Source organism: Merops nubicus, unplaced genomic scaffold (genome assembly GCF_000691845.1).
Source record: "Merops nubicus isolate BGI_N331 unplaced genomic scaffold, ASM69184v1 scaffold14879, whole genome shotgun sequence".
NCBI lineage: Eukaryota > Metazoa > Chordata > Aves > Coraciiformes > Meropidae > Merops > Merops nubicus.
In genome coordinates this window covers 4,215-14,359 of record NW_008630279.1, presented here as the reverse complement: position 1 = coordinate 14,359, position 10,145 = coordinate 4,215, and the positions used below count along the sequence as shown (strand labels likewise).

Below are 10,145 nucleotides of genomic sequence, written 5' to 3'. Positions count from 1 at the left end.
CCGTCAAATCTTCCAGCTTCTCAGGCAAAACAGCCTTGCCCTCTGCCGGCTGGGGTGACCTCCTCTGCCAGGCATGCATTCCCCTCCCTGTTCCCTCTCAACACCCCTGTCTTCAGCTCTGCATCTGGAGGTTGCCAGCCAGGTACAGAGCAGATGGTCGAGGCAGCGGGGAGGTGGGAGCATGGAAAGAGCCACAGGCAGGCTAGGGGAGGCAGGCTGGGGCAAGCAAACCTCTCTTTGCAAAGCAGAGTGCCCAGTATTTGTGGTCGGTGAGGCCAGGAGCGGCTGGCTCGGCTGGGCATCTGCAGCAAGCGTGACTTGCAGGAGGTGAAGCAGCTCAGTTTGGCAGCAGGAGCACCTGCACGGTGGGTGCCGCGGGGCTGGCCGGCAGGTGGCTCTCACTGGCCAGGGCAGCCGTGCCGGCTGCCAGGGAGCGATGCTGTCCACGCCGCTGTGTTGCGCAGCGGCCAAGGACTTGTATTACTAAGGAGAGGGGACTGAAGCCGGCTCTGGGGTTTTTCCCCCAGGCTGTGCTCTGATTGGCGTTGCGATGGCGAGGTCCAGCCTGACCCTTGGCCATGCAGCCGGTGCCTGCTGCGGTGCCAGCAGAGTTGGTGCCAGACCCCAGCACCCAGCCTGCTCCGCGTGGTGTGTGAGGTGCCGGTCCCTGTGCCAGCAGAACTCGCGGGGATCTTGCACCAGCAGACAGAGCCACGTGGCTCTTCAGCCGTTGGCTCTGCAGTGCCCTTAGCCTCACTGTGCCAAGAGGCACCAGGATATGCTTGTGGCTGCTCCTCCCAGCCCTGGCAGCTGTGGCAGAGATCCCTGGGAGAGGTCCCAGGGCTCTCTTTCTGCTGTCTTTTTGACCTGGGCTTTGTTTAGGGTACGAAAAGAACCTGTCTCTCTCTCTCTCAGAGGACACTCCTTCCCTGCCCATGCTGCAGTGGGATTTCTGGGCTGGACCAGGGCTGGGAGAACCAAGGCACTGAGGCTGCCTCCCAGGGAGGCAGGTTAGGGCTGGCTCAGGAAGACCTGGGCATGTGGCTGAATCCAGGCAGCAGCCAACTGCTTTCCTGCTGCAATTAGTGCCTGGGACTGGAACTGTGGGCAGGCCATAGGGATGGAGTGCAGGGAGACAGGGAGCAAATTTGGTGCTGCTTTCACACTGAAGAGTCTCATGCTGATGCCTCTGGAACACTTTTCCCTGGGGGCTTTGGACTGTGCCTTTGAGGGGACCACGAACTCTTGGCTGGAGGTCCAGCAAGCAGTGCCACAGGCACCCAGAAATGGCCATTCTCTGGGGACATCCTCCCTGTGTGACTTAGATGCTACTTGCCACTGACTTGCCTCCTTTGCTGTTCCTTTCCCAGTCCTCAGTGTGCTCCAAGATCGTCCAGCTGCTGGGCCAGAACGAGGTGGACTACCGCCAGAAGCAGGTGGTGATCGTGAGCCAAGACAGCTTCTACCGGGTCCTCACCTCAGAGCAGAAATCCAAAGCGCTCAAAGGCCAGTTCAATTTTGACCATCCAGGTGAATGGAGAACAGCACCGGGGCTCTGCCACACAGTGGGGCGTGAGGGCTGGAGCAGGACCCCCCACTCCACCAGCAAAGAGCCTTGCATGGACACTGGGACTCTGTCTCCGCATGGGTTAGGAGCAGGTGGCTTAGTTAAGCTCCTGTGGCACTGGGTGTACCCTTGGCAGGGTGTCTGAGGGCGTCTGAGGGCCACCTGCGTCCCCTGCAGTACAACCTCTGTCTCTCTTTGAAAGAAACTGCCTGTGGGATTGAGGTTTTGGGATGAGAAAGGGCAGGTTGTGAACCCTCAAACTCCTTAAGACAATCCTCCCTGCAAAAATGTCCCCAGTTTGAAAGCATTTTTGGTGCAGCTGGGTCAGAAACGGAGATTGGCCTGGCACATCCCCCTGTTGTCAGCAGCTGCATGTCCCTCCATCAAGGAGGGAACCATCTTGTGCAGCTGCTCTGCAAACCCTGCCACCAAGAGGGCCGTGCCCTGTTGCTACAACAGGGGCTCTTTGAACCATCTCCAGGCTTGGTGGGGAAATTCTAGCACTGCTGTCCCTTCATCCCCATGGGGACAATGGTCAGAGACAGCAAGCACCGAACAAACAGAGCCCTGTCTGTCTGGCAACTCAAAGCTGAAACACTGCTCCAGTCTCTCTGAGGGTTGGAGCTCTCGAGGAGATGCCTTCCCGAGCCCAGGCTGTCAGTGCCACTGTACAAGAGCAGTATTGATCTCTGTGGGCCAGATCCCAGGCTGGTGCAAAGCAGTGAAGCCTGGGAGCCTGCAGGAGAGCTGGGCCGTTTTACACCCATGCAGGGCTTTCCTCCTCAGTCTGTGTGTCCATCTGCACCTAGTGCCGGGTGCCAGTGGCTCCGGCTGGGCTGAGCTCAGCCGCTGGTGGGTGGGAGAGGTCGCAAAGCTGCCTCGGGTAACATTTCCTCTCTCCTCAGATGCCTTTGACAACGAGCTGATCGTGAAAACGCTCAAAGAGATCACGGAAGGGAAGACAGTCCAGATTCCCGTCTATGACTTTGTCTCCCACTCCAGGTCTCACAGCCGCCCGTGCCTCTGCTGGCACCCCGTGGCACAGCACGCAGCCCTGCCAGCCCAAACTGCCCGCCCCTCCGCTCGCCCCCGTGCCCGGGCACCTAACCTGCCAGCCCAGAGCTTCAGCCCTAGCTACTCCAGACCCCTTGGTTAGAGGATCCAGAGCAGATAGAGGCGCGGTCTGAGGCTCTGGAAAGCTGTGCAGCCACGTGGTGGCATCCAGCAACGTACAGGCGTCAGTGGAGGGGGGGTGATGGTCCTCCTCTTCTTCCTTACCCATAAACTCTGTGTTTGCAGCTTTAACAAGTATTCCAGGCTCAAACAGCCGGCACTGCCAGGAAAGGAGAAGGACAACAATTCTTGCTCCTATAGCTCCTCCTTGCATGTGTTCAGGCTGTTTTCGCATGCCTGTGTTGGTCGTGGGTGGCGTGGCCCTGCTCCATTTCCCACAAAAGCTCTGAGGTGTCAGGGGAGCACTGCCTGGTTCCGAGGGGAGCAGAGCTGGGCCCTTGCAGGCTCCCGTGGGCCGAGCCCCGTGCCCAGGCTTTCTGAGCTGTACAGCTTGGCACGTAACGCTTGCAAGCAGCAGCTGGCCGAGGCGGGGGGAGGAGGGCTGGTCTGCTTCCTGCTCTGCCGCTTGGCCTTCTAGGAAGCGTACATATGCCTTGGATTCCTTTGACCCCGGTGGAGTAGGTCTGCCCACTCCTTGGTCACCCCCCTGGTGCAGAAGTGATGTCCCAGGGTTGGGGCAGTGTCTAGGAGCACCGCTGTTTCCCCCACCTCTCCTGGCTTGTTTCCCCCCACTAGCATATTTTGACACTCCTTCCCTCTGCTAGGAAAGAGGAGACTGTGACCGTCTACCCTGCCGACGTGGTGCTCTTTGAAGGTATCCTGGCCTTCTACAGCCAGGAGGTGCGGGATCTCTTCCGCATGAAGCTCTTTGTGGACACAGATGCAGACACCCGGCTATCCCGCAGAGGTGAGGCCCCAACATATCTTGTGCACAGAAACGTCACTTAACCGATCTGGGCAGCTGGTCACAGAGGTGGGTGACTGTGACCAGAGCAGAACTGGAACTGGTAATAATCTTTGCTGCTGCTAGCAAAGAACCAGGGAGGTTTTCTTCCCCAGTGCAGAATGTTACACAGGGCAGCTTATGGCAGTGGAGAGCATCTTGCTCAATGTCTCTTAGGATTCAGTAGGGGTTTTGCTGCCTTGTCTGGGATTCCTCCTTTGATGAATGCAGCAGTGTGACTACTGAGTGTGCTGTGTCCTCACATAGCCTTCTGGCCCCAGTCCTGTGCCATCAGCTGAATGGCAGCTACTGCCAGTCAGCAGGACCAGCAGTTCCCTGGTGCAGTGGCAAGGCAAAGCATCTCAACAGTTCAATTGGAAGGTGGTGCCTGATGGGTCTGCTCAGTACCTGAGGTGTCGATGTGCTCTGAGGATGGCATTTGGGTGTGAAGGTGTCCGTCATGGATGATGCAGACAGGGAGTCTGGTTGCATGTCTTGGTCTCTGCAATCACAGCCAGTGAAGCACGAAACCTCTTTTGTAGTACTTGGTGCTGGGGTGATGGGTTTGGGGCGAAGAGCCCTAGAAACCAGAATATCCTTCTCTAGGACTTGCCATGTCCTGCTGGCTTGGCTATGAGTTCCCAGCTGATACAGAAGGGACTCCGTCTCTGTGAGGTCTATGTGGCTTGAGATGCCATTAATTTCAAAGTAGGCTTTGGGAGCTGGGTCACTGCTGTAGCACCTGGGTCTCCTGGATGACTAAAGAGAGCACCTGGGGACTTGGCAGAGTTAATTTCTGGCTGTACTGTCCCTACCCCTGCCTGCCTCCATCAGCCTTCACAGGGTAGTTGGGGATGTGGAAGATGACTATGAGGAGAGGTCCCATCCAGACCTGTGTGCTGTAACAAGGGTGGAGTGGCTCAGTGCGTCAGCCTGGGACTGCTTGTGCTCATGGGATTGTTCCACTCTGCGATGGAACTGGTCTGGCCTGCCCTCCTGCTGTCAGACAGCGACACAGCTTCCTCCACTGCTGGGATGTCATCAGTGCTCATTAAAAGCTCCTTTTTACGCAGCCTCCTTGACCCTGCCCACTGTTCTCGCATGACTCATCCAGGGAGGTGACAGCACTGTCATGGCAGGGAGACGTATTAGCAGGTCACAGATACGCATTTGCAAGATCCTGCAACGTGAGCCTCGTCCCTTAAGCAGCCTGCGCTCTGCTGGAACTTGGGTTCACACCCAGCCACAGGGTAGCACACGTTTTTGGCAGTGCTGTCTGAAGGCAAGCCGTTGCCTTGTGCATTTTCAGTGCCACGTGACTGTGTGTGCATCCCAGTTGTACTCTGGAACACGTGGTTCGGTGACTTCAGACTTGGTATAGAACTCATGGCTTAAGAACTGGTTGAGGTCCCACTGACAAAGAACTGAGACCATCCAGGTGCTGACCACAAAACAGAGCGAAACCCTGTTGTGCTGCAGCTGTTAGGCAGGGTCCTGAGCCACATGGGCCCAGGCTATTCTTGGGGGGTTTCTTCCACCCACCATCAGGACAGCTAGGCTCGTTGAGGTGCTGGTGTCTCCTAGATGGGGCAACTCATCAGCCTCCTGATAGGGAACGGGCCATTTGGCAGTCCCCTTGCCATCAGCAGTCAGTAGGACCACTGCAGCAGCAAATCTGTTTACTGTGTGTCTCCCTGGTGTTTCTGGAAAAGGAAAGCCTGTGTGTGAGGTGCTGGAGGTATAATAACGGCCCTGGAACATAGCTGAAGGCAGCTTGTAGCGAAAGTCAGGATCTTGCATTGCGACATGGCCCTGAGTCATCTTCCCCTCCCAGAAGTCCTGAAGAGTTGCAACCATGGGCTCTTCAGCTGGGCAGCAGCGGGAGATGAGGTTCCTGGAAATGTAGCTGGGAGGTCAGTTAATCAGTAGTGCTGGGGTTCAGTGTGTGCCGCTCGCACTGTCCCCATCTCGGCACCTCTCCCAAGAAAAACGCTGCTACCAGCGTGCAGAGGTCTGCACTCCTGAGGTCTGCTGGGCACCTCAAACAGCCTCATCCATGCAGAGCTGATTCTGGCTGAGGTCCCTTGCTGTCCTGTCCTTGGCCAGCTTCCATACAACAAAGATCAAGTCAGGTGTCACACGCATGTCTCGGGCCTGGTTTAAGTGACATCTGCCTGCTGGCTCTGGGTGGGCGCCAATCTGTCCGTGGGACTTTTGCCTGCCCTGCAAGTGGAGGGTGACAGGGTACGTGGTCTTAGCCTGGGTTGCTGGGACCCGTTGCTTTGGGAGCGGGTGCGAGGCAGAGTGCATGACTTGTGTTTGGGGAGGCAGAGGGGTGATTTCCCTGCTGTGGCCTGCCTAGGGAGCAGGCAGGAGAGTTTTGCCCTGTCAGGACCAGCCTCTGCAGCCTGGGCACTTGCCCTGTGCAGCTCACAGACCTCCTGCATGCTGTCCCAGGCCGAGTGTGCTGTGAATACACCCTCGCTCTGCTCCTTCCCTATCCCAGGGCAGCCAACAAACAGGGTGTGGGACCTGGGAAACAAAAGTCTCTCTGTTTTATTTTCATTGCCTTTTTTTTTCTGTATTGTCTGAGCTGGGGCTTGCTCCAGCTCTCTGGAGAAGGCAAGGAGCTGCCTTGAACAGCCTGGACTGGGCTGAGCCATTCTTGGAGCAGGCAGGGAGCTGGCACACACCCTGCTGCTAGCCTTTTCTTTCCTCCATCACCTCCACTGTGTGGGGCTGTGAAAGGGCTCGCTGCAAAGCTGCTGGCCGAGGGCAAGCAGAGCCCTGGGGACAGTGCCAAAGTAGCACAGGGAGAACAGTGCTGTCCTGGCCCTGCACGCACACAGGCAACGTCTGCAGAGCAGGTCGTGCAGGCTGGGAGCACCATGGCTTGGCTCTGCTTGGCACGTGGAGAAGGCTCCCTCTGAACTCAGTGCCAGGCGCTAGTGTGCTGGAGAGAATCCATCCAGCTCCCTGGGGACGGCCAAGAGCCATCTGCTCGGCCACAGGGCTGTTGTGGTTCTTAACCATGGATTTTTTTAACTGGGGCACTTGTCCACACTGAAGTGGCTTCAGACCAGAGATGGCAACGGCCCAAATACTTGGTGCAAACAGGGTGTAAGGTCCAAACGGCAGAACAAGCCGGAGGCCAGCTTGCTCTCCTGCCTCCTGGCTTCCTCCAGAGCTCATCTCCTTCAAGCACCCCCTCAGCCTCTCATGGTGGGAGCCTGCTTCCCCTTCCCACCCAATTCAGCTGGGGACAGCACAAGGAGCCTAGCAGAGCTGTGTAGGTGGGTGAGTTTTACTCTGCTCACCTCTGCAAACCTGAGTTAAACTGCACCTTAATGTTTGTCTTGGTGAATCCACTGCTTTTCTGTTCTTTGGGCACCTCTGCACTGGGATGAGGGGGAGAATCCCCCATCCCTAGGCCAAGGGGAAGGCAAAGTGACAGGAGGGATGCAAGGGCTGAGTCTGGGAGCAATCAGGAGTGGGGTGGCACTGGTTACAGCTGGAATGGGCTTGCCCAGCTGAGAAGGGGGTAAGGCCACAAAAAGCCCTTGGTCAGGTCAGGCAGCCCTTGGCTCTTGGGAAAACTTGGAGGCTGGTTAAAAGCATGTAGCTGGGCTGAGATGTGCTCGGATGTGTGGGCAGCAGCTTCCAGGAACAGAGACCTCAGGCAAAATACCCGGGTGGCTGGCCAAAGGCTGCACTGAAAGGAAGAGGGATGGAGTGATTCATGTCTCAGCTCCCAGCTGTGTCTTACATCTTCCCCACAGTGCTACGAGACATCAGTGAGCGAGGCAGGGACCTCGAGCAGATCTTATCGCAGTACATCACCTTCGTCAAGCCTGCCTTCGAGGAGTTCTGTTTGCCAGTAAGTAAGGGGAGTAACACCCACAAGAGTCCACCCAAAAATGCCTTATACCCTACCCAGCTCCTCAGACAGGAGTATTTTGTGACCCAGAGCTCAGGTCAGCCTGCCTCACCTTGCTTCCTACCTGCAGACCCTGACAAAAATGAGGGTGCCAGTGCTGGCTGGGGCAGGGTGAGATGGGGACTATTTATACAGTCACTGCCCTTCCTGGTGAGATCATCATCCCTATGGGAAGGCCCACAGAGCAAGAAAAACCTCTCCCTGCACCGAGTCTGACAAACCAACATCAGGCAGCTCAGCAGATGCCAGCCCAGGAGGGAAGATCCTTGGCTGTATCTAGCTGCGGAAGGCGAGATCCCTGCCCCCAGGCAGCATCTCCTGTGCCTACCTCCTGTTTTGGGCTGTCCTGCCTGCACTTTCCACCCTACAGTGCAGCTGGCTTCTTGCTGGCTGTGTGCTGGGGAAAGCAAGGGAGCTCCTTCCTTTGCTCTGTGCTGCGGGACATGGCCTTGCAGGTTGCATCTCCTGGCTGATGAGAGGACAAGGTGTAGAGGCCAGGTAGAAGGCCTTTCTTTGGAACAAGGTGACAAGGTCTGCCTGGAGAAAGGAAGATACTTTGGGAGCTGATAATTGAGGCAAGGCTGTCTAGGAGAGAGGGACTTGGGATGCAGGAGACCACTGCAGTTCTGCAGAACGCAGGTGGAACAACACGTTTGCAGGACTAGCCATTGCACACCTCTCCTGGCTCTCACGGAGGGGAGCTTGTGCCTCGGTTCTTGAGGCTTTTCAAGCAGATGTGTTAGCTGTATAAAGAATTTTTTCTTATTCTGGAGAACTGAGCCAGCACAGTCCTGCAACCTGGGAACTGCTGGCCAGTACCCCAGATAGGAATGAACCTATGCCTCCAGCCTCAGGAGCATCTCTGTGCTATGAGATCTTTTCCTGGCTCCTGGGCAGCACCCTTTTCTCTGTCTCAGTTGTAGCTCTGAGGACCAAGGTCTGATTCCAGTATAATCCCAGAAAGGCTTTTCCTGAGAGACGGGTTCATCTTGGTGGCTCCCCTCCCTGAAAGGCCCCAGCAAGGTCAATCTGCAGCTTTGCAAAGCAGCAGATGCTGCATCAGTTGCTTCTGTTGAAGAGTCTATAGAAGGACAAAATGTTAAACAAGGAGGGTACAGGACAAGTGCTTTGCCCCTACCCACCACCTTTGGAGTGGTCTGCTCCCACTTCCGGCCTGGTGGTGGGCTCAGCTGCAGAGCAATCGCATGCGCATGTTGAGCAGGCTCAGCACCCGTGGTTGCTGTTACTCGACTCCTAAACTAGCTCTGGATCAGCTGGTACAGCACTAAAATGGTCCAGCGTGTCCTGGTGATTTTTGATATGGCTGGAAGCACCTGGAGGTGTTAGATGATGCCCTTCGGCAAGTCAGCTGGCTTCTTTACTGCTGGAAGAGCTGGGCTGTCAGGAAGCTGATCAGCTGTAAAAGCCGACACAAACAGGAGAGGAAAGTGAGACTGACACCTGCAGGTGAAAATGGATTGGGACTGGTGTCCCAAATCAGGCCTTTTTTTAAGTGATGCTGGTAGACAGTTCTCCCCACATGCCAAGCAGATCATATGGCTGTGCCCTGCATATGGCCACACAGGCCAGGCATGCCAACTTTTGCTCTCGTGCCAAGTCTGGCTGGATTCAGGGGGCAGGTTGTTCCCAAAAGCATCAGCTACTGGAGTCTTTTTAATATCAGGTTTTGTTAGAGAGCCCCTTACTGGAGCCCGTACGAGCTCATGAAAATAGAGTCAAGGTGCAAAGCATGGCCCTCAAAACACAGAGCAGAAGACAAATAAGAGTATCCAAAATGTATTATCAGCAATGGCATACCTCCCAGTGGGTTTGGGTTTGGGTTTGGCAAGGCAAGGGGAAGGACATGCCCCAGGGAGCAGGGACGGTGCCCCAGCCTGGTGGCTCTCCACTTTTCCCGTAATGCAGTGCTCTCTCTCCTCCCAGACCAAGAAGTATGCCGACGTGATCATTCCCAGAGGAGCAGATAATGAAGGTGAGTGGACCCAGACCCTGCCCTCGCATCCTGACAGACGACTTCGGGCTGTTGCTGTTGTGGCAGTTATGTGGGAGGTAGTAAGATCTGCCACATAGGTGACTCAGACCTCTGCCACCCAAGAGAGTGCTGTTACCACACACACGCTGAGATGAGCCTCTCCCGTTTGCTCCTGCCTGGAGCGACTGGGAGTTCGTGCTCCTTTGATCAAGCATGGGAGCCCATCTCTGTGCAGTGCCTCCAGGCAAACTCCTGCTTCGTCCCACGCAAAGGGGAATGTGTTTCTCCAAGGCCAGATGTGCAGCTGGGGCAGCCAGGTCACCACCTGGATGGAATCAGCCTGACTACACTGGCTTGAGTGCTGGGCTCGGCTGGGGCAGAGGGGTGAAGTCCCAGTGGAGCAGCTTCTCCCCAGAGGGTTGCAGTTCCCCACCGTGTCATGGGAGGGGATGGGAGCAGGGGAGACAGCAGAGTCATCATCTCTGGCTTGACTCTGGCTTATTTGCAGCGATCCTAACGCAACCTCTCCCCCATGTCTTTCCCTCCCTTTTGCTCACAGTGGCCATAAACCTGATAGTGCAGCACATCCAGGACATTCTTAACGGCGGACTCAGCAAGCGCCAGAGCAACG

General features: G+C 56.3%; 1 protein-coding gene across 1 annotated transcript in view; it reads left to right on the top strand.

Annotated features, from left to right (window-relative positions):
• Positions 1–1,120: 1,120 nt before the first annotated feature.
• Positions 1,121–10,145, top strand: part of LOC103779603 (uridine-cytidine kinase 2-like) — a 9,820-nt gene continuing 795 nt past the window's right edge. Inside the window, 7 exon segments of the mRNA XM_008947241.1 lie at positions 1,121–1,333; positions 1,335–1,530; positions 2,473–2,569; positions 3,406–3,548; positions 7,364–7,461; positions 9,466–9,514; positions 10,074–10,145. Coding sequence (XP_008945489.1) covers positions 1,121–1,333; positions 1,335–1,530; positions 2,473–2,569; positions 3,406–3,548; positions 7,364–7,461; positions 9,466–9,514; positions 10,074–10,145 — 868 coding nt within the window.